The sequence below is a fragment of the Sciurus vulgaris genome (assembly GCF_902686455.1).
Source record: "Sciurus vulgaris genome assembly, chromosome: 2".
Classification (NCBI taxonomy): Eukaryota; Metazoa; Chordata; class Mammalia; order Rodentia; family Sciuridae; genus Sciurus; species Sciurus vulgaris.
In genome coordinates, this window is record NC_136462.1 from 13,117,793 (window position 1) to 13,145,053 (window position 27,261).

The following is a 27,261-nucleotide window of genomic DNA, read 5'->3' on the forward strand; positions in this document are numbered from 1 at the left end:
ATAGAGGGCCTTGTACTGGCCCTTGAGTGCTGCTTCCTAGAAGTGTCACTTCTGTTCACATGTGATTGACCAGAGCAAGGGTTGTGACTGTGCCTGGCCCTGTGGTGGGCTGCAGCGGGTGCTGTGCAGCGGCACTGAGTATATTGGAGGTCACCATTTGTGTTTCCTCTGGGCAGTGAACCTCGAGGGCAGTGCTGGGAGCCAGGGAGTGCCCTGCTCTGTGCTCAGTGCTGGGGCTCTGAGTGTGGAGACCTAGGAAGGCTGTTCCAGAGAAGCTGACCTTGGGGGGGGGGGTTGATGCTGGGATGGCATTCCCTCTGCACCCCGGGTGAGGGAGGAGGCCCTGTCACCTATCAGGAACCCCAAGTCCTGGGGAGACATTGCGGGCTCTGGGCGGCATGCAGAGGGGGGCCCTGCCCTTTGCAGGCAGGAAATGGTGGGAGGTAACTTGGGACTGTTGCCCATATGCCTGGTACCTTGGAGTGCTAAAGGGCCCTGTTATTCCAGGTGCCTGAAATCTCAGTCATCAAGCCACGTTACACATTGCTTGGGTGGGGAGGTGCCTGGCACCCTGCTTTCGCAGGCACACCCTAACTTCTCCAGTGGTCGTTACTGGGGTGGGGTGCCTGCAGCTGCTTTCCTTACCCACAGGGAGGGCTCAGCCGTTCCAGTGGGTTCCTCCTGTTGTGAGATGGCTCCTGGGAGGCCTGGGTGACCCTCCCTTGTGTGCAGTTGGGTGATCCTGTGGGTGCCCTTTGGTGGCAGCTGGGCTTGCAGTGGCCAGTCCTGAGCTGTGCCTAGGAGGAAGGCAATGGCTCTGACCTTGCATGTGACAGGAAAGCAGTTCTTGAACCTGTGGAATCCTTTTTGGACAAACTTCTCTATTCTTCGGTGACTGTCTCTGAGTGCCAGGAACTCTTGGCTGTCACCTGGCCTTTCTCTCCTTGTTTACCATCCTGGGCTAGAACACATGCAAGTGGGGACCCAGCTCAGCTCAGCAGTGCCACCGGTGCTGGTGCTGATGTTCACAGGCCCTGCGCCCTTGTGTCCTACTGGGCTGCGAGGCAGGCTGTGTGTGATGGACTGCATCATCCCAGGGTGTCTTGCATTGACCTTTTGGATGCTGCAGCCAGCGGCCATGCATCAGGGCTTTCAGGGCCTTGTGGCATGGCACTGTGGACACCTTTCCAAACCCACATCACTCTTTCTACTTCTCCTACTTCTGTTCCTCTTCACTGGACTACACCAGGTCATCCAGGATAATGTTAGTCATCTTTAGGAAGTATCAGCCTCCAGTGACAGAAACTCACCTTAAACTAGTTTAAGCAGAAATCTGCAGGTGCAGGTCCTGAAACTCCAGGAAGAGAGCTCTGCCCTTCCTTAGGTCCCTCTTGGCTGTTTCTCCTGGTTTGGTCTCTGGTCTAGATTCCAGCCACTTGGAGGCAGAGCCTCTTGGTTGCCAACAGTCCCCCAGGACCTGTCCTGAGGAGGACCAGGACTGGCTGGGCTTGGGTGACAGGGCCTCCTGCAGTGGGGGTGCAGCCACTCAGAATCACGTGAGTAGTAGAGGGGCAGGAGGGCAGGGGGCATGGCATAGCAAAAGTAACAGTCTCTGTCCCCGCTATGGCCAGGCAATGCGCTGGGCCTGAACTCCTGGTCTCCCAGAGCCCCGTGGGATGGGTGCTAGGACTATCCCCATGTCACAGGGAAGAGCACCGGGGTGGGTGGCAGCACATTCTGGCCTGAGAAAACCGAGGGACCAGGTGTGTTGGGTTTTAGTAAAGATCTTAATTATTAAACTTTAACTCCCATTGCTACTCTCTTTCTGGAGTCTTGGAAGTAACATAAGTGGCTTTTGTAGAAAACAGAAAACACTGCAAAGTGGAAAGGAAAGTCTGCATGCCACTTTCTGGCACCAGCCCACTGCAGCGTGTGCCCTTCTGGTGTGTTCCCAGGACGCAGGTGTCTCATGGGACTGGAGCCTGTGCCCAGTGTCCACCTGCAGTGGGTGCTGCCCAGCTCCTCTGAGAGTGGTCTGTGGAGGCCTTCCTCCTAAATCCCGATCTCCTCTGCTTAGCTCGTTCTTCAGTTGATGGATGGATTCGTGCCTTCGCCAGGCGTCTCGATGTCAGACACCTGCTGGCACCTAGGGGTTTACCTGTGATTTAAAAGATAGCTAAGAAATCTTTCTCTAGAGTTTGAGAATATATTGTAGGCACATTGCCAGAATTCAGGGACACAGTGAAAAGGACATCATCTTCTCCACCCTGTCCCCCACTGCCTTTGCCCTCGTCCAGTGGCTACACTGTGCTCATTTTCCTGTAGTTGTTTTAGAGTTGTTCTGCTTACACGTAAGCATACACTCTCGTCCTGGCTGTTGTTCTTCACGCAGATGGCTGTGTACAGCACACAGGGTTTCTCATTTTTCACGTGGCCGAGGTAAGTCCTCCTGGGCCGGGGGAGAGCTTCCTTGTTCTTTCTACCGCTTCATACTACTCTTTCAGGCATGTGGTTTGTAAGTGGAACCTCTTGGGGGCATGTAGTTTGCTACCAGTCTTTTGCAATCACAGACGGATTGGCAGCAAGATCCCAGAATCTGCAGCATTTCGCATACTGAGTGTGTCTAGGGTGACAGGGGGAGGGTGGGGTTGGGGTCTTCAAGAGGGAGCAGCTCATCACTGCCTCTGTGATCCCCACGTCCCTCCCTTCTCCCTCTTGCCCTTTGGTTTCACAGTTCTCTTTCTGAACTTTTGTTTATGGCAGGATTTCAGGAGCCTGCTCCTGGGGGTTTTGAGGTTGCTGGTATCTTTGCTCTTTAGAAGTTTCCAGTGAAGGAATGAGCCCTGACGAGTTGTTTCCCAAGAAGAGGTGGTGCAGTGCTTGGGGCTCACTGCCAGAGGGGACGTGGTTCTCTGCTGGTGTCCCCTGTTCACCCCTTTACAATGCGACCCTGGAGACGGAGCTGGGCCTCTGGGTGCCATGCCACCCATGCTACATCTGGCTGTGATTGCAGGTAGGGCAGACCTGCTCTGGGGGCTTCCTGAGTCCCCTGAACTGCTTCTTCCTCGTCCTGTGCCTTCCCTCAGGGGTCAGCCAGCAGGAATGGTTCGGGTGTGTGTGACCTGAAGTGGACTGAAAGGAGCCCACAAGTCCCAATGTGTCCTGTTCCAGGAGCTCTGAGCTGGTGGAGCTGTGGGGCCCCTGGGAGCTCAGCCCCTTTTGAGTTCAGCCTACCTTTTCTCTTGATTGCTTTTTTTGTTGTTGTTGCTTTCTTATTTTTTTGTGTTCCATCTGTTTTCAAAGTTAGGGACCTTTTTAAAAAAATTTTTTTTAAGGACTGGGATGATGTAAAATGCGGACTGATTAGAAATGACTGCAGCTGGCTTGGTGGAGATGAGAGCCATGCACTAGGATAATCTGGATGGCAGCAGGATTTTCCCAGAGGGCATTTGTTGTACCCTCTGAGTGCTGGACCAGGCTGGGTCCAGGAGCTGAGCTAAGTTTTCCCGTACTTATACCTTCACTTACCGGCAGCTGTTTGTGAGCATGTATGTGCCAGGCAGGCACCAGAGTTAGGCATGGGGCACACGTAGTTTTTAAAGTTGGCATCATCTCTGCTCTGAGGAGCTTGGTGAGTCAACTCTAGTTCTTGTTGCCTGGTCCCAGGCTTCTCTGAGCATCTGTCAGAGGCCCTGATGTCTTCCCAGCAGAAGGCACACAGCATGCCATTTCAGGCTGTCTTGGTCCCCGTGGCTCCTGGTGACCCTGCCCAGGGCACTGCTGGGTGATGGTGGTCCTTGCTTTCGCACAGAGGGCTGGGAGAGCGGCAGCATGGACCGCCATCTGTGGGAGTGTTGCTGGGTGGGTTGGGGAGGGTGCTGTGGGCTAGGGAAGGATTTGGGCCAGCCTCCATCTGAGGTGGCTCTAAGAGGAAGTGCCCACCTGGGCAAGGGATGACACCGTGCTGTTCCACACAGAGGGGCCCTGGCTGTGCTTGTGGAAGGAAACGTGGGTGGGGGCGAGGACGAGGGCTCTGTGCTCTGGGCAGGCCCAGACCCAGGCTTTTAATGGGTAGGCCAAGTCAGGCATATGTGGGGACAGATAGTGACTTGGGACTGTGTGGGAGAGGGGGGAGAAGTGGGGAGGATATGAGGTTTAGAGTAGGAGTGGTGTGGGTGGACCAGGCCAAGGGATGGGCTGGGAGTCAGTGGAGCCAGAGAAGGCTGGACTAGAGACACATTGGTGTAGGCCTGAGAAGGGCTAGGGTCAGGGCCCTGTGGCTTCCCATGTGTGAGTGTTCTCGGTTGGGCGTGGCAGGTTGTGGCAGACCTGGGCGCCAGGCCAAGATGTTCAGCCTGAGGCTGGAAGGCAGGGGGAGCCACTGGTGGGGGTTGAGCTGAGCAGAGACGCAGGCATCCGTGGTGAATTTGGTGGTGGGAGAGTCTTGGGGCCACCCAGGCTGGAGCCACTGAAGAAACCTGGCCCCTGGGTCAGAGGGAGGACATTTGCTGTTATTCCTTATGGGACGGCAGACAGCTTCCTGGGAGCCACCCTCTGCTCTCGGCCGCAGTGGCCATGAGGCTTCAGAAACCCTGCCATCTAGGGCAGTGTGGGAGGCCGGTGCCCAGACTCCCCAGGAAGCTCTCAGTGCGGTCCTGCCTTTAGCTGTAGTGAACATTCTGGAAAGGAGGCTTCCTGCCTGCTGTAGTAACTTGCGTTTTCTTTGTTTTTCTTCCACAGGAAGCGAGGGATAGAGGTGGTGCAGGTGAGTACAGACTGCACTCCGACTGCTTTCCAGGTAGCGTGACCTTCTAGTGCTCACCTTGCCCAACTCCGTAGGAGTCTGGTTGTTTGGCCCTCGACCCTCTCGTCACACGCCTCTGGTTTGTAACTTTCCCCTGAGGACGCGATGCTGTTTCCTCCCCAGGCTGGGCACGGTGGCTGGTGGCTGCTGCTGCACACAGTTACTGTGTCTGCTCGTTGGGGGTGGGAAACCCAAGGGAACAGTAGCCGCCCAGGCAGGCATCTGGTTCTTCTGTCCTTTGTGCTGCCTCAGTTCCAAGTGGACTTGGGTCAGGAGCTCATTGGTTGGCAAAGGAAGGGAGGGTGTATGGAATAGATGATGGAGAAGAACGAATGGAGAGAGAAGGAAGGATGAAGGAAAAGGGAGGGAGGAAGAAGGGAGGACAGATGGATGGAGACGCTCTCCCAGGGCAGGAGACAGATACACAGGCTCTGACCAGCAGCCGTCTCAGGAAAGCCAGAGGTTGCTCTGTCAGAGCAGAGCCTGGAGTGGGCGAAGCCTGGGGTGCTTGCTGGCAGTGCTGCTTGCTGCTGTGGTTACGACTCATGAGGGATGGAAAGGGGGGCATTGTCGTCCATTGACCACAAATACCTGCAGACTGCAGTGAGGGGCAGGTGTGACATTGCAACCACAGGCATGCCTGCACCTGGTGGTACTGAGACCATGGTCACTGGTCCCTGCAGAGAGGGCCAGCCAGTCTGGGAACCAGATCAGAGCTGATGAAGAGCTGGGCCCCCTGGCAGGACCCCCTGTAAGAAACTTCCAGAAAGCTTGCTGGGGAACTCTCAGAGGCTGCCTTGGTTGGCTTCAGGAGGCCCACAGGGAGTGACTGCCCCATTCCTGGCCAGTTCGGCAGAGGCCCTGCAGCTGTCTCTGCTTCGGGACAGAGTGGGCAGTGGTGGTGCTGTCCACAGCCCGAGTGAAGGGTGCCGCATCACCTCCTGACTTCTGCTGGTGTTGTGAGGCTTGACTTGTCACCAGAAGGCTGAGGTTTGCTTTAGGGTGGGGAGACAGTTTCTGGAAACCTCTGGTCAGCTGTTCATGAAGGCTTATCTTGGCTTTGTAGAGTTGCATGACTGGCACTGAACTTTCCTGTGGACCTTGATTTCTCTGTCCATTTCTGGAATGGCCAAGAGGTATGCCTCAGGGCCTTCTCTGCTGCCTGGGGCTTCTCACTGTTATGGGTGAGGACAAGGGTTGGTGGATAGTACCTGCAGTGGACCCAAGTGTGGGCCGAGGAGGTGGGGGTGGACCATTTCTTCTCCAGGATGCTTTAGCCCTCCCTTTTTTCTTTCCTTTCCTCTCCTTTTCTTTCTTCCTTTCTTTTTTTTTTTTTTTTGTGAACAAAAAATGATTTGCTCATTTCTTGGATTTGAAGTACTCTTTGATGACATCCTTGGCCTGAGATTCTTTGCCGTAGTCCTTAACCTCTACACAACTACAACCTACCATTTTACGGGGCTTGTCCTCTCGGTCAGTTTTACAGAGGCCTACCCATTCTCCTAGTGTCTTGTTGTCATCAACCTTAATCAGGTTGGTTTGGTGCTCAGCTGGAGTGGCCTCCTCCCACTCGACAGACAGGCTCATTACAGTTGGATGTGAATACAGAGACGGGCCTGGCGCCTGTCTAAGGCTTTGGCGCTTTGTGAATTCCACGTGCCAGGCCATGGTGGATGAGGGTGGTCTTTAGCACCTCTTGTGAAAGCAGTTTTGATGGCCGTTACCCATTCAGCAGCAATTCCTTCCTTGGCCATGGTGGTGGGTCATAGGTGAAGCTGAATCTTGAACCACCCTGAGACCCTGCCTCTGTGCAACTTGGCAGCAGCAGGGAAAGAGTGGCTTTAGCCCTTTCTGATGGCTAGCTTGAAAACTCTTTGCAGATATCATCATACCCACCAAGGAACCCTTGGTGGTACTTGGTGCTCAATGTGCAAGGGACAGTCTTGGGGCCTCCCTGTGGTCTGCTGCAGCACTGAAAAGGGCTCAGGAGGGGATTGCTGCTGGAAGCGGTTCCTGGAGGAAGTGAGGTCCTGTGTTCTCCCTACTTGACAGAGGAAGAGAGGCGCTCCTCCTCCAGACCCTTCCATTCACATGATCCCGAACTGCAGCACCACCACATGGGATGTGAGAGGCAACCTGGGGCACAACCGGGGCCTCCCAGGAGGCTGAGGCCAAACCTTTCCTGCTCCGTTGTGGGTGGAACGAGAGACTGGAGTCAGAATGTGCTAGGCGGGCGCAGGAGGGGCTCTGAAGTCTTTCAAGATGTGTCTGCTATTCCTTTGATGATGTCTCGGGGAAGGAAGTGGTGACTGGGGAGCAGAGTGAAGCCAGACGGGATGCTTTCCACTCTGGCATCTAAAAATAAAACCCAGAGTAAAGCCTCTCCCTCACCTCCTTCTGGCATCTCTGAGTGTTTAGAGAACTTTTACATTTTAAGACTTTTGGAAAGGCTTTGCAAAAATCGTAAGCCCTGCCACCTGTCTGGTTTTCAAAATCAGATGGGCTTCGACGGACTCTGTGCCCCAGGTCCCTGCTCTGGGCCCCTGGTTCAGGTGTTGGTGAGGGTGAGGGTGACTTTGCACCAGCTACCCCCACACCTGCTATTTCAGGTCCACTTTCCCAGTCTGAACAGCCACCCAGTGAGTGGGCAATGGTGCATCCCCTGTAGAGATGAGGAAACTGAGACTCAGGACGATGGGACCTCTTGGGGCATTCAGCTGGTACCAACCAGCAGAGTTGGGGCTTGGTGTGGGCCTCTTTGTCTCTAGGCAGGCGGGTCTCCTGTACACGTTAGCAGTCTGCTCCGTCTAAATGCTTACTGCCTTTGGCTACATCTGAAAGGATGTTGGGACCCGGTCAGGACCCACGGCTGAAAGCCTGGTAAGGTCCTGCGGTATTGGTCCAGGTCATGGGAGTTGTTCCTCTTCCTGCTGTTTAATGGCAGGAGCGACTGTACCAGTGTTTAACATTTATGGGGACTCCAGTGTGCCAGGCATCGAGCCATTTACTTTAAAGAAGCTTCACGTGTAGCCTTCTCAGGTGGAGGTACCGCCTACGGATGTTCGGCCTCTTCAGGTGCTGCTCCCCACAGCTGTGTGCTGGGGAAAGAGCTTGTAAATGCCTTTCCTGTCACCTCTGCTGCCCCTTGCACATTGTTCCTCTTCCTCTCTCAGGGACAATGTTCAGAGTGGTGAGGAACAAGACCACTCAGGTTTAGGTCCCTGGCTGTGTGACTTGGGACCAGTTGCTTAAAGACTCTGTGTCAGTCTGTCCAGCTGTAAAGTGGAGATAAACCCTACTGTCTGTGCCCAGGATCATTGTGAGAACTCAGTTCATCTGAGTTACAGAGTTGGCACTGAACCCGGCTCTCAGGAGCTGGTGGTCTGCAGAGCCACACACTCTTGCGTCCACAGGCAGACCTGGACCCAGGGTAGGACTGCAGGGCAGGAGTCCAGTCATCATCATAGCCCTGGGCCAGGAGGTGGCTCCATTTCCTTGCTGGTAACAAAACTGGAAGAGGAACTGATCAGGTTGTCAACCGATAGCACGTTACAAGTGATTTTGGAGGTCTGGGGTGCTGCTGGGTAGTACAGTGCTTGCCTAGCACACGCGGTCCCTGGGTCCAGTCAGTGCAGCATTGAAAACAAAGATGTTTGATAAGAGATTCTATAATTCTTGGCATATAATGCTAAAGGAATCCAAAGAATTTGCTATGGCAGATTTCTTTCCGTTCTTTTTTGAGTAAGTGATTTTAACGCATATCCATAAGAACTGGAAAATGACGACAGAATCGGTGAGCCTCGTTTCATTTCAGCTGTAGGTGACATTCACCTGTGGGGACACAAGATGACTGTGAGGTCCCATTCGCCTTCTCAGGGATGTGTTTCCAGCAAAGTCGTGCTTTCTGTGCCTCTCCTCTGTACAGTATTGAATGTTCATGTTTTTCATTTGTGTGCCAGTATTAATGGTGATAAGAAGAAACATTTTGACACTAAAGAGCCTTATGGTCATATGAAAAATGAAGAAAAGTAACATTATCTGTACATAGGTAGGCTCGGGCTCAGTGGTGGAATAATCAGCAGAAGCCTTCCTGGCGTGTGCCGTGATCACATAAACATCCCAACGGAAAGTGGGCTGGGAATAGAGTCCAGGGAGAAAAGGGAACGTGGTGAGATTTCCAGGTGTCAAGGAGAGCTTGGTTATATAATTTTAAAACAGATGATGGTGGATCTCAGATCACTGTGGTATTTAGATTCCATTGGATCCATTTAAAGAAGAAATAGTAACAGTTTTAGTTTAAAATGTTAATATTTACAGTATGCTGGAAATTACATCCTCTGCAAGTATTTAAACTTAGGATGAGAAATTTTAGATGTCAACTCTAAAACGTACAAACGAGACATTGTTTTAGGCACTCATTTTGGGCAGCTTGTTTTGAAGGCCATTTGCTTCTCAGGACCAGGTACCTCCTCTGAGAGTGGACCTGGCTCTCGGGCCATCGAGAGACCTCTGTAGGCCCATGCCAGCCTCATGCACCCACCAAGACCCCCTGATTTCTGAGACAGTGGACTCATCTGGGGGCTGCTGGCCTTCCTCAGCCAGGCCCACCAGGCCACATGGTGAGGATGATGAGGGGCATGCATCCCCTGCCCTGCAGCTCACAGAAGGGCTGCAGTGACCCGGACCCAGGCGGCTGGAGGGAGCAGCCCTGCTTTGGGTCTAGTGTGGGGCTGGGGCTGGAGGACGAAGGGGAAGTGTGGCAAGGACTGTGGGACGTGATGTCCCTCATCCTGTGTCCTGAGGAGCCATCTGTCATGATAGTAAGGGCTGTGAGTACCTGTTTGCCTCCATTTCCTGCCTCGTGCTCTAATGAGGAAGCTGGACACACAGGTCCCCAACTGCACTGTTCCAAGTGCAGTCTCACTCAGCCATTGAGGGGAGAGCCCCTCATGGTCAGGGTCAGAGGGCAGGCCAGGCTCTTCTCGAAGCAGTGGTGCAGCAGCCTCTCTGGGCACCTGCCATGGGCCAGGCTGTAGGTGCTAGGCACTCACACAGGCCTAGCCAGTCCCTTCAGCTCTCTTGTGAAGTCTGCAGTGGACTGTCAGTGGTCAGGTGGGTGAGGACATGGGTTAGGCACAGATGAGGGCCCACACCCAGCCTGGCTGGTCAGGAGGGCTCCCTGGAGGAGGAAGCTGGCGAGTGGTGATGAGTCTTATCCACCTGAGACTCCGCCTGAGCTACCTGAGAGGACAGTCCAAGCCTGCAGGCCCAGGTCTTGACTCACTCCCTGGGCCTTTGAGCTTCTACAGCAACGAGCTGCTACAGTGATTGAGAGCTAGGTGTGGTCTGGCGGTCGCTGCCTTTTCAGCCAGTGCGTCTTTGTTGGAGAAAACATCTCTGGGCAGGTTGGGTCGTCTGGTCTGGCGGCAGAGTGTGGTGGCCTGGGTCCTGCATCAGCCTCGCAGGACTCGGGCATTTTCCACTCTGACCTGATCTGCGGGGACAGCTCAGAAGTTGGTTTCCACCTTGAGCTCTACTGCCCCTTTCTAGGGCAGCCCACCTCAGTGGGGCCAGTTCTCCTGTGGCCCAGCCTGCCTCTGGCCAGAGCCCTTGGGAGAGTGTGCTGCATCCTCACCGCCCCAGTGTGTTCCTGGGCTGCCTCCCCCAGTTATTGTAAAGGATCAGGGAAGGAGATCCCATTAGCATGAGAGGGCTTGGGGTTTTATTTTAAAATGCAAGAGAGTGAGCTGCAAGTATGAGAAGCACAGTAGCTGAGTTAGATTTACTGTCCTCCTTCCAGATTCCCTGAGAGTTCAGACATCATGGAACCCTGTCTTGGAGCAGCCGCTCTTTCTCAAGCAGACAGGGAAGTAAGTTTCCCCACTTGTAGGAGGGAGAGGCGGTGGCAGCCCTTTCTGTCACAGTCCCTCCAGAACTGTTCCTTGGTTGAAATGCTACTGTTCTTGGTGCATGGGGATAGTCAATCCAGGGAGAAAAGCAAGACTGAGAGAGACAGGCAGGCAGACGCCTCGGAGGAAGGCGTCTGTGCCCAGGGCTGACGTAGAGGCCCTGAAGGTGCTAGGCCTCTGAGGCTGGGGAGCCACGGTGAGGACCTCCCTGAGCTCCTGGGCAGCCCAGTGGGCAGGGCAGGCTCATCTGTGCTATGGGTGGATGGGACTGGGCACGGCAGGGGCAGTGGGCCTTCTGGGGAAGGCTGTGCCTTTCAGCAGTGACGGAGGGGTCAGTGGGTAGGTAGGTGTCAGAATGGTGAGGAGCTGGAGCACAGCCCACCACACTCTGAGGCTGGGGCAGGGGTCTGTTGGTGGCCAGTGCTTTGGATGGTCTGGGCCCTTGGGCCTGAGGAGGTTGGCAAGAGACCAGGCTGGAAGGGGTGGGAATGTGGGTCCCTCCAAGGCTGAGGGACTGTTGGGTGCTGAGTTAGGGCATTGAATGGCATCTGTGGGGAAGGATGGGTGCTGGGATTGGAGGTGATGGGGAGAGCCTTCTGGAGACTAGGCTGGACTGGAAGGTCTCCTGGCAGGGGCTGGGACCATGGCCTAGGGAGGGTGTTGCAGTTTGGCTGGAATTATTGTGGTAATGAGGGCAGGGAGGACAGTGGCAGGCGTGGTGCCTGGGTGGATGTGAGTGTGAGAGAGTGAGGGAACTGTCCCCAGACGCTCCCTCATTGCTGCCTGGGGTACCAGAGTATGGGTGCTGGAGGAGGAGCGGCCAGGGGACGGGATGGTGGTGGTGACACTTGCTTGTTCAGACAGGTGTGCTGAACACAAGCAGCAGAGACAGGTGTTCCGCTGCTGGCCTCCCCTGAGTAGAGCGGGGTGAGTCCCGAGGTTGCACGGCTCTCCTCTCTGTGGGTTATGATGCTGAGTTCTCCAGTTCAGCATTGGAGCTTGACCTTGTCACTGAGGGAGAGTTTCCACGTGGTTCCAGACTTGTTTTCAGAGGTTTGCAGATGCACTCATCTGATGACCCATCCCAGCTGTGCCCCTGCCACCACACGCTCTGCAGAGTCCCCCGTGGCTGCCCTTGCTGGCTTGTCTCCGAGGCGCACAGGTAGGCTGGTGCTCTGCAGCCAAGGGAGAGAGGCTCTGGGGATTCTGAGTGCCTTGCCCTCGTCCGAGGCCTGGCATCCTTACATCTGGAAGCAGACATGTGGCCGCTGCCCCAGGAGCAGTGGCTTTATGAGGGCCATCTGAGCCAGAGTGACCCTCAGCAGACCCCAGCATCACAGGAAAGATTGCCAGGGGGTTGGGAGGTTTCCATGTGGTGATAAAGGCCAGTAATGGACGTAAGATTGTCCTGGGCTGACCCTGGGAGTCTTGGGCCTGGGCTTGAGTTTCTGATGGTCTGTTTTCTGGCTGTGACCTCATTTTCCTCATGTTTAAAATGGGGATGCCATTCAGCACAAGGGCCTCGAGAGACCTGACAGGTCCTGAGTGAGTATTAGGTGACTTCCCTCATTCCCTGTTACAAGCATGGCGGATGAGGCAGCAGAGGCAGCTCACGTCGAGCTGGTCAGCTGAGGAGGGTAGTCGCCATTGGAGGCCTCCACACCACGCATGGATTGCTTTTGAATTTCTAATTATTACAGATTTGAGTTCAGTACTTTTTTTTTTAAAGACTGTTTTTTCAAGAAATTTTGAAGTGCAGAATTTTTTTTTCTAAACATAGAAAATGATTTTCACTCTCACTTACTTAGGATACATAGTTAACAAATTTATGTGTGCGCACGCTCTCCATAGTATTTTTTTGTGATACTGACACATGGGGTGGGGGAGTTCTATAAATCAGCGTCTGCTCCTATCGGTTTTTGTAGCTATTAAAAACATCACATTCTGGGAGAAGACGTGGGCAGTGCTGGAGAGCGGCCGCCGAGGGTGGGCCCCAAGGGGTTCCCTCCCATCAGCCTGTTCACTCCTGGGCCTTTCAGGCTTCCTGTTAGGGATGGTGTGTGGGGGCGTCTCCGTCCTGGCGCAGCCCTTCCCGGCCTCTGATGTGCTGAGCCAACGGGAGCAAATCGTTATGAAAGAAAGTTCCTGCTTCCCGTGTCTGGGCAACAGAGTGGCCACGAAACCAGAACCCAGGCCTTCCCCACCTGCTGTGCTGAGCTGGGACTTCATCTTCCCCAGACCCCAGACCCCTGGTTGGCCTTCAGAAAAGTTCACAGCTTCCTTGGAGTGTGCCAGGCAAGCACTTGATATAAAACCAAAAAAAGGGGGAAAAAAAAAAAAAAGGCAGAGGAAGGAATACAGGGAAATAGTTGTCCAGAGGGTAGTCACCCAAGCGTGGCCCTCCACCTCCCATGTCATGCTCTCTGTGAGCTGGTGAGCTGGACACACCCCAGCAGGGAGATCGGGGGCAGGTCCTGGGCTCCTCAGCAGGTGGGCCTGTCTGGACTGAGGAGCACCTCTTGGGGACAGTGCAGGACCAAAACTGGGATTCTGAGAAGTGTGTTGATGTGAAGGCCCTGGGTGGTGCTTCGTGCCCAGCTGGGCTTGAAGCCATGACAGTCATGGGCAGAAATGGAGACGTGCAATTTCCTTCAGCTGTGTTGGCTTAGGCACTGGCTGCTCCTCTCCAGCTCAGTGCAGTCTGGCCTGTGATACCTCTTTGCTTCTCGGCAGAGCCTGCCCTCTCCTACCTGGAGCTGCCGGTCAGCGTGGGCTCCTGAGGCCAGAACTTCCTAATCTGCAGGAGAGCAGGTCCTGCCTGGTGTGTCCTCTGTTTGCTGGACATGGACAAAGGGTTGAGCTGTTGCCGCGCCCAGGATGTGGCAGGCCCTGAGGGTCTGTGTTTGTTCAAAGTAACTCTGGATTGTTCTTGAGCTCAGGAAGTAATGTGTAATTCTTGAAATCTTGGGAAGTAAGACAGGCCTAAGAGGTAGATATTAAAGCATTTATAGTATTTTTCTCTGGCCTTTTCTTCCATCTTTACATAAAACATGCTTTTGTTATGTGTGGTGTATCTCTAGTTTTCTGATCTGCATTTGGGGGTGGAGGAACCTTTGCTTGGGCTGTTGAAACACCTTGTAGTGACAGCTACAGCGCGGGCCTCCATTCCCACCGTCCTGGACTCCCAGCACCTGCAACCATTTCATTGCCCCAGAGCCTCCGTTCTAAGTTATTTTTGACCGCCGTCACTGACAGTGCTGCCAGGGATATCTTTAGTCCTTCATCTTTGTGGACCTAAATTATACCTTGGATATTCACTTTGGATGGATTTCTAGGAGAGACTTTGCTGAGTTTAAGGCACTGAGCCCTTGCAATATGATGGTACCCAGGGGCTTGCAGATGTTGTGCCTCTGTGACTTCTACCCACAGTGCCTGCAAGGCTGGGTCTCAGGCCAGTGTTCACTGCGGTGCTCCCCATGCCTTGCTTGTGCTAAAAGCAGGAGGTTGGGGGACCCAGGATGTGCAGGCAGCATAAGGCTTGCACATCAGGCTCTCCCTTCCTCAGGGTGGTGTGGCCCCACTCTGCACACGCCCTGGTAATGGTGGGCGACCTCCACTGAGCGCACCAGCCTCGGCCATGCTTATTCACGTATTCCCTGTGATGGTCTGGTTAGGTGTGTACTGTTGTCATCGCCCCACTAGGTACCAGGAAGCTGAAACCAAGGGTGAGTAGCTTGTCCAAGGTTGCATGGGCGGGAGGAGGAGGAGCTGGGTGGGAGCCAGGCTGCTGGGCTCTCGAGGGCTTATTCAGGATTATTTGAAAAGGCTTCTATTAGGATAGTCACATGACATACCAGTCAGGAGAGCTTAGTCTGATGGCCCGTGTGCCCTTCCAAAGCTGTGTGTGTCCACACATGGCCGGGACAGCTGCAGGGAGAACCTGGCTCCCACTGGGTTCCCGTGAGGTCTGTCTCAGCATTCTGTCAGTTTGCCTATGAATGTTTCTGAATGTGACTCTGAAAGATAAGGACTGACTCTTGATCTTGACCCTTGGCTGGGTCATTTGGGAGGGGTGGGGCTGCCAGGTGAGGGGGCTGCTTCTGGTCTGATTCCTGCCTCTGGGTGCGTGGAGGGCGATGCTCTGCAGGTCCGTGCTGAGCTCTGGGCCTCTGGCATGGCTGTTAGTGGCCTTCTTAGGAGTGGTCATTATGACAGTGAGGATCCGCCGCCTGTGCTTGGAAGTGGTGCTACGCACTGGGCCGGGCAGAGAGCTTGGATTTCTTTCTCAGCAGCAGGTTGATGTGTCTCCTAGTGCCACTTTCAGTGGCCCATCCCTTGGTATCCCTGGGGCATTGGTTCCAGGAACCCCTCTGGGTGCCAGATTTCTCAGATGCTCAGGTCCCTCATGTAGAATCCTCAGGGTCTGTCTGTGACCTGCATGTGCCCTCCTGTGTACTTTAAATCATCTCTAGGATACTTAGAGTTCCTCCAACAGTGCCCATGCAGCAGGGGAAACAACCACAGGAAGAAAGTCAGCATGTGATCAGTACAGGTGGAACTGTGTGTCGGACGTTTCCCTCTGAGGTCGGTTGAATCATGGCTATGGAGCAGGGAGTGACAGAGGGCCTCACTGTACTCGTGAACTGGAGGCCGCTTTCTTTGTTCTTATGAGGCGCTAGCTTGTTAGGTAATTTGCCGTTTGACTGTCCTGGGACAGACGGAATGAGTCGCTTCCTTTGTTTTTATGGTCTAGGGATGTTCCTCGCTTTTTGGTGCTGTGTATGCTTTACTTTCTGCCTCGTTCCTCCGAGGAGATTGAGTAAAATGCAAGTAGGTCAAAGTCAAGGAACCGAAGAGGTTCCCTGTTAGCGCTTTTGCTGCGGGAGTGCCTCGGGGTTCTGAGCTTCCTGGCAGCCAGTGCATGTGGGGAAATGAGACCAGTTACCATGGTGAGGAAGCGTGCTGAGTCCTCAGGAGGCCCAATAAAAACCACAGAGAGGATTGAACCTTTCTTCCTGAAATGTCTTAAATCTTTCTTCCTGAAATGTCGAAGAACCTTGTCAATGTCTGAAGTAGGAGATCTTTGTGTTGACCGGGATGTAAAGAAGAATGGTAGTAGAAGCAGACTGGCGGCCTGGCCACATCTTCCCCGAGTCTCTTGCAGGGGCATCGTACTTTGGGCTGGGCTCTCCTGGCCATCGCCTCCTTGTCGTTCTGCCTGGCCGGCTTCCATTCTGCAGCTCACCGTGGTGCCACACTCCCTCGCAGAGTGGCGGGATTCGCATTCATCTGCCAGGAGTCAACTGGAAATAACAGCGGCCAAAATAAAACACGCCGTGTCTTTCTCTCCTGCCGGAGGTGCTGGATGCGGGCAGTGCAGGGCTCTGGTGGGCTCCACAGAGTTGCGAGGTCCTCTTCAGCTGGGGCTGCGTCCCCACCCTGCACTCTGGCCTTTTGAAGGGAGGTCCACCTTGCTGTTCCTGGTGCTGGGCTTCAGCCATCGTGCATGATCACTTTCCAGGCAGGGGGAAGGCAGCCAGGGAGTCGGGCACCTCAGCCCCTGGCGTCTGAGTCTGTTCTCATTCAGTGGCACGTTAGCTCTTGGTCGCTGTGACAACATCTGAGAAAATCAACTTAAAGGAGAAGAGGTTTGTTTTGGCTGGTGGTTTTGGAGTCTGAGTTCAGGGTCGCTGGCCCAGTTGCTTTTAGACCTGCCGTGAGGAAGACATAGTGGAGGAGGAGGCCGTCAGCTCTGGGCGGCTGGGAAGCAGAGAGGGAGCGCGAGCCGGGTGATTTTATAACAGAGCTCACTTCCCAAGCCCCCTGGCTGAGTGCTGAGCGGGTCAGTCCGTCGGTGGGGTCAGAGCCCCTCCTGTGGCCCCCCTCTCAACAGTGCTCTTCTGGAGACCAGGCCCTCAACACTTGAGCTTTCGGGGGCCATTTCAGATCTAAACCGTCACAGGTGGCCTCCTTAGAAGTCCCTTGGTGCATGGCTTCTACTGCACCTGGGTCATAGTTGAGCCACTGGCAGTCAGCAGGCGGGGAGTGTGGTCCACAGCGTTTGCTAGTGCCACCGTCACCATCCTTGTCATTGCCAGTGGCCCATGGAAGATAGGATCTAAATGAGGCATGGTGTGGTTAAGTAATGGGTGGAAGCGAGCCACACGGAGAGGGTCTCTTGTGGGAGTTGCTCTCGTGGGGTCGGGAGGTCTGTGATGCACTGTCTCCGGTTGGCTTGAAGCAGGCCCACCAGGGATGGTTCTGCTGTGGTGGCGTGAGGTCTATCTAGGTTTGGCAGCCCTGAGCTCTGCTGTCTGCAGGGGTGGGTGCTGTTGACCTGCAGCACCATCTGGGGTTGGAGCAGGGTTTGTCCTGGGTGGGTGCATTTAGGCCGATCTTCTTTCTCCCTCTTTCTGGGTCTCCTTGAGTTCAGCCATGCTGGGGTGAAGGCATACATGCTGAGGGTGCTGACCTTGGCCCTACCCCATAAATACCCTCGCCCCCAAGCCACCGTGTGCTGTTCATCATTGGCCGGGGGGGGGGGGGGGGGGGGTCGGGAGCCCTGGGCACAGCGATTTCATGGCTTTTCCTTATGAATCCAGAGTTGTTAACTTGGCTCTGCCTTTCTTGCTCCCTCCCCTTTCTCCACCTCCTGACTGGAGAACTCCCCTGGGAACCAAGCAACCCCCGTCCTTTTCCTGAGGCCTCAGATGTTCTTGTGTGAGCTGCAGACAGAGACAGCCCTTTCAGGGACCCAGTTGCTCTGGTGCTGCTCTTCGCAGGCCTGTTTTCCAGCATCCCTGTCAATCTGAGTCTTTCTCTTTTTGAGCTTTATAGAATGGCCCTGGAGCCATTACCCTATAAGGAGATGGCTTGCTGGTGCCCAGCCCTGCCGCTGGGTCCTAGGGACTGGCTGAGGTGGGGCTCAGCCAGCGCTCCTGAAATCCACTTGGAGGCTCTCAGCGACCCCATGGGAATGGGGTGCAGGGACTCGGTGGGCACTTGGATCAGGTGTCCTGGGGGAGCATTTAGGTATCCTGGGTCTCTGCAAGGAGAGAGCCTGGAGTTTCCTGGGTTGGGAGGAGACACACAGTCCACAGTGCCTTTCAGCTGAGCTTCTGTGACCCAGCCCAGGTGGCAGCAATGGTAGTGCCTGTTTGTGCCTTGCCTTCCCAGGGGGCCAGTGATAGTGTCCCCACTTGCCAGGTGGGAGGATGGAGGCTCCCCCGGTAGACTTGTCTTCACCCCTGAGCCAGCAGCACGATTGGCGCTGGGTTCCGGGTCGTGCAGGGCAAGGTCAGTGCCCTCTCTGTTCTGAAGACTGCCTGCTTGGGTGAGGTCTCATGACTCAGTGCTCGTTCCAGCTTTGCCCCTTGCAGCTGTGCAACCCTGAGCAAGTGGCACTGCCTCTCCGAGGCCCGTTGACCAGATGGTGGTGAGGCGAGGGCAGTAGGAAGGCTCCGGGAGACTGAGCCCCTTGCTGGAGAGGAGGGAGTCTGAGGCCAGGGAGGCTTTCGGCAGCTCACTGGTTTTCTCCCTCTGAGAGAACTCCAGTTTTGGGAAGCCCACCCTCCTAACTGGGCAGGAGTTTGGCCCTGACTCCGTGTGTCTTCCATCTCATGTGGGTGGGGCCAGAGGGGCTGGGGCGTCCTGGCAGAGGAAGTCTTGGGCTCACTCTCTTCCCTGTCTGGGCAATATTTTTGCTGTAGGCCTTGCCAAGTGACTATGTGATTCAGGCTGTTTTGACAGGCTCTGCAGGAACCTGGATGGACGGGGGTGCCTTTGGGTCTGAGCAGAGAGCCTAGGAATATGGCGGGGGAGGCCTGGGGGATGCTGGGGGGCACTGGGGCACACACTGACTGCACTTGATCAAGGGTGGCACACCCCTAGCCGAGGCAGCCGGCCGTGGCAGAGCTGGCTCCCTAGGCCTGATGCAGGCACAGGGCACACAGCTGTTTTGCCATCTGGGCCTCAGTGTCTTCTCTTCAAGGAGGACCAGGACCCCACCCGTCCAGTTTGTTCAGGGGAAAAGATGAAATGCCTCAAGGTACAGTAGGCCAGGCCTTGGCCCTGAGCACGGCCAGTGAGACCCTCCAGCTGGGCTAGTGGGGACCCGTGCTGCTTCTTGGGACAGCACAGAGCACTGTAGCACCTGGCCTATTGGAACCTGGCCTCTGTCCAGCTGATTTTTTGACCCTCTGGAAGGGAGTTTGAAATGTCTTTCTGGAAGGTCCAGAACCTGTGTGGCTCGTGGGAGTGAATTGCGTTTCCTTACTGCCTAGGGGAGCAATAGTGATCACACATGTTCTTCGAGCATGGAAGCGGGCTGCTCACTGATGTTTAAACAAAGTTTATTTTGATTTTAAACAAATTGTGACCTCATTGAGGTCTGTAGCTGCCCCGAGTGTGTCCCTTTGTTAGGTGTGTGCTCGGGCTGCTTTTCTCCAGGCTGCATGAGTTTTCTGGTGGTGGCTGCAATCACTTGGTCCTCTGGGTGGGTGCTGGCCAAGGCTCTGTTGTCACTGTTACCAGTGGTATTGCAGTGAGCACCCAGTCCTTGTGTTGTGGGGGCAGGTCTGTGACGCACTCTGTACTGTTTCTGCAGCTCACTGATGTACACTTCCTGGGGAGGGAGCCTGTCCCAGGGGGCAAGGGAGGCGCGGGAGTCGGTCCTCCAGACTTGGGATGCCCTGTCGTCACCTGCCCTGTGCTTCAGCCTGCCCTCCCTGCTGGAGAGAGGGTCCGTGCCTTCCCTGCTCTGCCTGGTGGTCTGTTTTCATCTCTCCAGCTCAAGTCCGTTCCCCTTCTTTGGTGGCCCAGACTTTGTCCCTCCTTCATTTCAGCCAGGAACCCAGTGGGAAGTAGGGCTCTGAGATGGTTCTGGGGAAGGAACTCATGTGGGGGGCATTTGTGAGTGAAGGCGGGGCTGAGGGAGCAGGGGGAGCAGGGGCCCAAGTCTAGCAGCTGTGGGATCTGTCACTGTTCCTCAGGCTGATAAGGGAAGGAAGGTGGCATGGAGCTGCGTGACAGTGGCAGGGCTGCCAGGAGGCAGTTGTAGTCATGGTGAGCTGTGACTGCTGCCCAGCAGGGAGGGAGAAGGAATAAATATCCCAAATGCTCTCTCTGCCACCCTCTGGTCTCCTGCCAGTGCCCACCACTGACCCAGTGCAACTGGAAGCCCAGAGTCATGAGTGATGCATTCCATGGAGGTCAGCCTCCCAGACCCGCAGCAGGACCTAGTGGGTGGAGTCAGTAGGCAGCGACTGGGGCCTCCTCCATCCCTGTGATCCTGTGCGCCTCAGGGCTGAGCATGAATGCCTCCTGTGGCCTCTGTCAGGAGGGGACCCAGGGTCCTTGGTGTCACAGCCTCCCTGTGTGGCCTCCAAGATGCCCCTGTGACTGCTGCTCCAGCCCATTTCCATTCACTTGGTTATTTGCGATTGATCCTTTGAGGGAGTCAACTGGCTTGCTGGGCAGGACCCTTTTGGCTGAGCTCTTCATTCCTTGTGTTGCTAGGCACCTACCCCGGCCCTTTGCTGTCTTCTGGGGACTCCAAGATGAACATGTCTCCAGCCTCCTCTGTCTGGCTCCAGGAGACAGACAGCCCTAAAGGGCCACTTTAGAAGACCCGAGGAGAAGGATGGGCTCCTGCCTTCCCCCTGCCCCTTCAGGACTGCAGAGGGCACCTGCTGGTGGGTGGTCCTTTCAGAGCTCTGAGTCTGAGTTGCTTGCAGCTGCCAAGTATAGTGAGATTGATCACCTGTTGGGCATGTCCTGTGTGTGCTACTCAGCTGTGGGTCAGACCATTGGGCCCGGGCTGTTGTCCCTGCAGGCCTTGGGGTGGGCTTCAGGAGCCCTGGTTCCTGCTGGCTCTGCTGTGCATACTGTGGCTTTGGGCCACCTGGGCCAGGCTTTGCTTCCTTCTCTGTGAAATGGCTGACAGCATCTCTTGGGTCCCGTCTCACTCTTGCTCTGTGAATCTGACTGTTCAGGGCAGGGCGGGGATGGGGAATTGGAATCTCCTGCTGCTGTCTCCTTGTCGGCCTCCTTTCTTAGCCTTTCATCTTGCTGTGTTCTTACTGCAGAACGGAAGGATCTGAGCCCTCCCATCACCGCGGGTGCCGAGTGCTCGTGTGAGTATTTGCTGAGCTGCTTGAAGCAAGCTCTTCTGATGATCTTTCAGTAGAACAGACTTCCAGAGCATTTGGCCAGCTCCCCACATCCGACCTTCCTTGGTTGCACTATTTTTGTGCTCTGTGAACATACACATGGCTGCCTGCGCCTGTTTGCGTGGGGGATTTGGAGTCAGGCTGACCTTGGTGGCATCTTATAAATGACCTTGTCTAGCTGTGTGGCCTTGGGCTAGTGTGCTCCAGGCAGTTGACTGCCAAGCTGAGTGTCGACTGCGCTCCTCATGCTTGCCCCCTTGCCCAGGAGGGCACTGCAGTTGAGGTGCAGGCGCTCCAGGTCTGTGTGGCCCTGTGGCCTGACGCTCGCCCCAGCACGCCAGCGCTGGAGGAGCGGGAGGCATCCTGGCGAGGCCCGTTTTTAGCCTTGCAACATCATGCTCCAAAAATGCTCGCATGCAGTTTATTTAACTTTAAGTGGGGCAGATTCTGAAATGGGTTGTTTATTGTCCAAGTTGAATTTTTAATTTCTCATAAATATCCCACAAATTGCTGTAGTACATTTATATTTGTTGAATCTGTCAGGGTTGTTTATGACACCAAGGCTTGGGCTCTTGGTATTTGTGGGCTGTTGCCGTGGCGACTCCTGGGTCTGGGGCTCTGAGGCTGTGTGGAAGGTTCTGGAATTGGTGCTCTGTGTGAAGAACAAGGACTGCTACCCAGGAGCTGGCCTTGGGTGGCTGAGCTGTGTGAGACACTGGTTCTGTTTCCAGTCGGTCCCTGTCCTGAGGGGGTGCACAGCCGTGTCTCCTGATTCTGCCCCAGGCCCTTGCGGCTCCAGGGTGGTCTGGGACCGACAGGTGCACTGGCTGAGCACCTGTGAGAAGAGTAGGTCCCCGGCCCAGAGCCCCCGAGCCTGTCTGCAGTTCACCTGGCACAGGGGTGTCTGGGGCACAGCCTGGTGAAGCAGCCCCTCTGCCATCTTCTAGCAAGACAGTGGCCTCAGAAGCCCACCTGCAGGGTGGATACATCAGTGGCAGTGAAAACGAGCCAGCAGCCGCCCAGTGTAAGGCATGGCCAAGTCCCAGACACACACAGGCAGGGAAGCCGGACCTGAGGGTGTAGTGGTGTGTGATTCCATGCAGGGGACGATCGTGAACAGGCAGGTCTGTGCTCTGGAGAAGGCAGGCCAGAGGGCACCTGGGGACAGGGCGCTGGTGGGAGGGAGCCTGCCTGCGTCCACTGGAGGCAGTTGTGAAGACGCCAAGCCGTCCACTTGCTTTCTTATTGTAGGCTTTACTTCGGTAAAAGACTTATAAAAAATAAAAGGCATAAAAGCGGCGGGAGGCAGAGGGCGTGCTGTTTTCTGTGCCGTTGGTTCTCTGGGGCACTGGCTCTCAAGCCCCAGTGCCCCTCCTCCTGAGGCGCCCCTCCCCAGGAGGGGCACAGGCTCCCTGGGGCAGCCAGCAGCTCCTAGCATGTTGTTACCCTCCAGCTGCCTGGACTCTCCCTGTGGTCAAAGAGGGTGGGTACCAGTTCTGCACCCCAGCTTGTGGCCCGGTGTCTGGTTTGGAGTAGGCACTTAGGTTCACGTCCTGGTGGCTCTAGCTTATCTTGCAAGCAGAGGGACTGTTCAGAGCACAGAGACGCAGGATTTCCTCTTGTGCTTTAAATCTGGCCTCCGAGCCAGAGGTGAGGCTGGCAGGTGATGAAGCCATCTTGTCTGGATGTTGCTTTCCGGGCAGTCAGTGTGTGGACTTGTTTCTACCAGGCTCTTTATGATAACCTTGTTTGTTGTGTGTTTACCTGTGCCAGGCTGTGTGTAGGCCCTGCAGTACCCTTCACTTACAGATGAGTAAACGAGGTCAGAGCAGATGCACTCCCTAGGAAGGGGAGACTGTGACACCAGGCAGGGAGGGTCCCAGGCCAGCAGGTGCCTTCAGTGCATGCTGGGGGTATTCAGCTGTGTGACAGGGATGTGGGATGCATCGTTGGGGTAAGGAAGTGCTTCCGGGCTCTATCCTTCCACTTCCTTCCAGTCACCAGCAGGACTTCCCCACTGGAGTTTCCCTGATGACTCTCGTCCCGGGTGGTTTTTCCGACTGCCTCTGAAGCCTGGTGGCCCGTCTGCCTCCTAAGCACAGCATGGTTCCCCAGGCCACCTGGATACAATCACCGGGGAGATTTTCTTTTTAAATAATTTATTTTTCAGAGAAGTTTTTGTTTCATAGCAAAATTAGACAGAAGGCACATATAGTCCCCATCATGTGCTGCACACGCATGCACAGACTCCCCCAGGGCCAGCATCTCCTCCAGAGCTGTCCATCTGTTTCACCTGATGCACGGGCATGGCCACATTGTCACCACCCAGAGGCCACGGTTTATATTAGGGCTCACTCTTGGGGTTGTCCTTTGGGCTGGGAGGGGTGTCTGATGGCACATATCCACCATTGTGGGATCACACTGCATTTCCAGTGCCCCAGGAATGCTCTGTGCTCCACCTATTCCTTTAAAAGTCCTTGTAAGGAAGTGCTGATGGAATGGCATGAGTTTCAGTGAGGGTCTCCAGGTGGGTCCTGAGCGTTGGGTGCCCTGGAGCTCCCGGTGATTTTGATTGACGTGCAGCCAGAGGGAGAGCGACTGAATTGGAGCCCTGGCCCTCACACTTGAGTGTGCACCGGAACCCCTGGGAGTGTGTCTCTAGTCTCTGGACCGGTAGGTGTGAGGGGCTGGGAATGTGCACCCCTCTCCCGTTCCAGGTGACGTCGATGCTCTTGGGCTGAGTGCCTCCATCTGAGAACCACTGGTTTTAAACACTGGTGGCCAAAGATGTGGCGGGCCTGGTGTCCTCCCATAGAGGCCACCAGAGCACCTTCCAGCAACTCTGGGGCAGCTGGTGGTTGTGCCGACCCCTTTCCCAGCTTGTGCTGCCTGCTGTCACTTGGGAACTGAACCTGGCTGTGGGAGGTGCAGGGCTGTTTCCTGCCTCCCCAGCCTGGCAGCCTGGTTTGGGAGAAAACATACCATATCATATTGAGTGCAGTGATCCAGGAGGCCACGTAAGGCTCAGGGTGAACTTCCAGCCCACTGAGGCCCTCTCAGGCTGTCTCTGCCCTCCCACCCCCACAGCAGGTACCCCCAGGGTAAGGCAAGCTAGACCAGCCTCCCTGGCTGGGGGTGTCAGCCCTGGCCTGCCATCAAGTCCTGGATCTTGTACAGAGCCCAGGACCCAGAGATCCTTGTGGGAGAAGCAGCCTGTTCTTCAGGCTGAGTCTGCCCTGGATGCCTGGCATCTATCATGAAAGACGTTGAGTAGAAGCTGAGCCTGCTATGCTTGGCCTCCTGGGAGCCCAGCAATAAAATCAATGTAAATATAGCTAACATTTGGGAGTGGTTTATAAAGCACTTGAAAAAATCCCTCATATAAACCCAAAGTCAGTCCGACAAGATGTAGGGACGATTGATTATCCCACCTTTTGGCTGTGGAGACTGAAGTTCAGAAAGGTCAACTAGCCACAAATGAGTGAAGATCTGGGATTTGCACCAGGACTCTGTGCTTTCTGCTCAGAGCCCACCCCACCGCCTCCCCTCAGCACACTGGCTACAGAAGAGCCAAGACACTGCTGCTCTCAGGGGTGCAGTGTGCCAGAGTCCCTCATGACAGTTCTTGAACTAGATGGTAGTTCTTGACATTTCTCTGCCCCAAGGCATCGGAGTGAGCACCCCCTAGCTGTGACAATGGCCAGAGCTTTCCAGTGGGAAGAGGGTGGTTTCCACACCCTTGGATTAGGGTTGGCAGGGAGGGATGGCACAGTAATCTCTGGCCTGGCTCCACAAGGTACCTGGGGTCTCCTCAAGGGGCGCCTGCTTTTTGAAGGGGGATGACTGACCCTGCTCGCAATAGGCTCCCTTCAGCCTGAGCAGCTGTTTTGATCTGTTTGATCTAGATCTCCATATTAGATTTCCTGTCAAGAAAGACATCTGTGGTCAGAGAGAGCTTGCTAGCCTCTGGTGTGGGGGACAGAGTCCTGCAATGCCCACTTCCTCTGTGCCTGGGGAGTTCGAGGTCCTTGTGTGTGAAGAGTGCTGTTTACCTACCAGGTGTGCAGCACTTGGCTGCCAGGCCCTGGGGAGTGGAGTATTGCCTTCACTGGGGGACTGGTGGGCCCATCGTGCATCAGCCCTGGACAGAGCTGAGCAAAATCCCGGCGTCCCAGTTGGTAAGGAGCTTCCAGTCTGTTGGGAAGACAGACTGTCCTGGGTAGACTTGGAGTCTCTTTCAGCACCTTCTAGGCACTAGCATTTGAACCTCCCACGAAGAAACTCCTGCTGTTCTTGTTCTGCTGATGGGATGGCTGGTGGCATGACCCACACCCTCCCAAGACAACGTGGCATGCCCTCCCTGGGGACTGCAGGTCGTGGCAGGCCTGCAGTGGGTTCTGGTGACTCGGCTCCCAGGTCTCTAGATAGTCCCCACCTGACCCTGTCTCTTAAGAATTACTGTTGCCAAACCTCCCAACTTCCTGGACTTTGATTTCTGGTTGAGTGAAAGAAAGAAAGAGGAGGCAGAAGTGGGGCCGCAGGAGGAGGGGCTCAGGAGCCACGGCAGACCTTTCAGGCGATGGGATGGGGTCCGAGCGGCTGCACACCGATGGCTCGTGTTCTGGAGCCCAGGCTTGGCCTCCGTTCCTCTCCTGTCTCAGAAAGGACTGAAGTTTCTAACTAGGGGCCCTAGGAGCCCCTTGGCAGGCATGGGGCTTTAGAACACGTTGCCCGCGTGCAGCCGTGTGGCGCTTTCCTGAGCATGTGGGAATGGGAGGAGCTGTCCCACCCATGCTGCCTGGATGTGGTGCAGGGGGAAGGCACTGAGGGCGCAGCCGTGGGGCGGCAGAGCCAGCAGGACCACCACTTTTTGGAGCGGACCGCCCCGTGTGGACTCCACCAGCCCGGCCATGGCTGCTCCTCCCAAGGTCCTTGTGACTGGGTGAAACCCAGTCCAGAGCTGGGGGCAGTAGGCCTAGGACGTTTGGGCACCGTCAGGCTGAGCTCCGTGAGCAACACCACCTCGCCCTCCAGCAGGCTGCTTGCTCTGCCTGCTCTCCGGGGCCTCAGGCAGCGCCTCCTTGCCAGTCTCACAGATGTAGCCAGCCGGTGCCTCTGTCCCTCCACGTCACTCCACGTCCCTTCCTGGGTCCTGAGGCTTCCTGGATGATCCACCTCCACCCTCTGTCAGCTGCCGCAGTCCCCAGCCCTCTCTGGTTGTGCCCTGCCTTGGGGCCCACCCTCCTGTGCCCACCTGCCTGATGACTGCTCTGTTTCACTGCCCTGCCCTCCCCTTCTGCTTTCCCTGGTCTGTAGGTTGGACCTTAGTTCTGGGCAGGGCTTCACAAGGCTGTTCCTGGTGTGGCCCAGCCACTCCCCAGCGAGAACTCCAGCAGGTGCCAGCCACGCCTTGTCCAGGCCTCTGTACCTGCTGTGCTGGTCCACCTCGGTACCCCGTGTCCACCTCAGACCCTTGCAGGCATTTCCTCGGCCTCTCTGTCTCCCCTGGGCTGCCTGGCCCAGCTTCCTGCACTCGCTCTCAGGCTCCGTCGTCCGAGCCCCCCTACTCCTCCATAGGCCCCTCAAGTCACCTGGCACAGAGGAGGCCTCCTCTGACGCAGGACTCTCATGAGCTTGTTGACTTTATGCCAGGCCAACTTAGAAGCCGCCCAAGTGGATTTTCAGGGCTTTCAAGGGGCAGGGGACTCCTTAATTCTCTAATATCGGCGAAGTTGCCTTCAAGTGTGTCTTCACCCTCCAGCTTCCCTGCGGTCCCTTTTGCTTTGGGTGGCGTTGGGGCATCCCAACTTGCACTCCAGCCTCCCTTGCAGCTAAGGGTGCCTATTCTGTGCATTTCTGATCAGTGGGATGGAAGGGAAAAGTGCTCCTCTCTTACGGAAAGATAGCTGTTTGGCCCTGTCCCCTTCTTCCTGCCTTCCAGATACCCTGTGGGGGTGTGGGAGCGGTGGCAGCCATGTCGTGAGCCTGAGTGGACAGGCACAAGGACAGAGGTCACCCATGGCAAGTACTGCAGAGTAGAAATGCAAAAAGAGCCTGGTTTCTTGATGACATCAAACTGTTGCAACACCCAGGAGCCCCCATCGCTCCAAACTTTGTTTTTATGATCGAACCCATTTTTAGTCAGCACTTGAAGTCAAACACATCTTCACTCACCATCCTGAGCTTGGTGGAACTGTGTCTTGTTTGTTATCCAAAAATCAAATGTACCTTTGTGAGAAGGACGGCCATCACTGAAACAACTCGGACGAGTGAAGTTGCTTGCCAGAGAGGGCTCCGTGCTTGAGTCCCATTACTGTTGGTGGAAGTAGTCTAGAACTGAGGGGTAACAACTGGGCTCCGTGTTCATTTGGACATGTGT

At 55.4% G+C, this 27,261-nt stretch overlaps 1 protein-coding gene and 1 pseudogene across 5 annotated transcripts in view; one reads left to right on the forward strand and one right to left on the reverse strand.

The window, feature by feature from the left end:
• ITPK1 (inositol-tetrakisphosphate 1-kinase) overlaps positions 1–27,261 on the forward strand; it is a 138,330-nt gene that overhangs the window by 24,089 nt on the left and 86,980 nt on the right. For 2 of the 4 annotated variants that reach the window (XM_079127630.1, XM_079127632.1), the window contains exon 2: positions 4,741–4,798. In XM_079127630.1, the coding sequence (XP_078983756.1) occupies positions 4,741–4,798 (58 nt within the window). The remainder of the gene's footprint in view (positions 1–4,740; positions 4,799–27,261) is intronic. The other 2 variants (XM_079127631.1, XM_079127633.1) reach the window with 1 other exon arrangement.
• Positions 4,828–8,261, reverse strand: LOC306654271 (small ribosomal subunit protein eS12-like; annotated as a pseudogene). The gene has a single exon. The product of its transcript is annotated as a small ribosomal subunit protein eS12-like (transcript).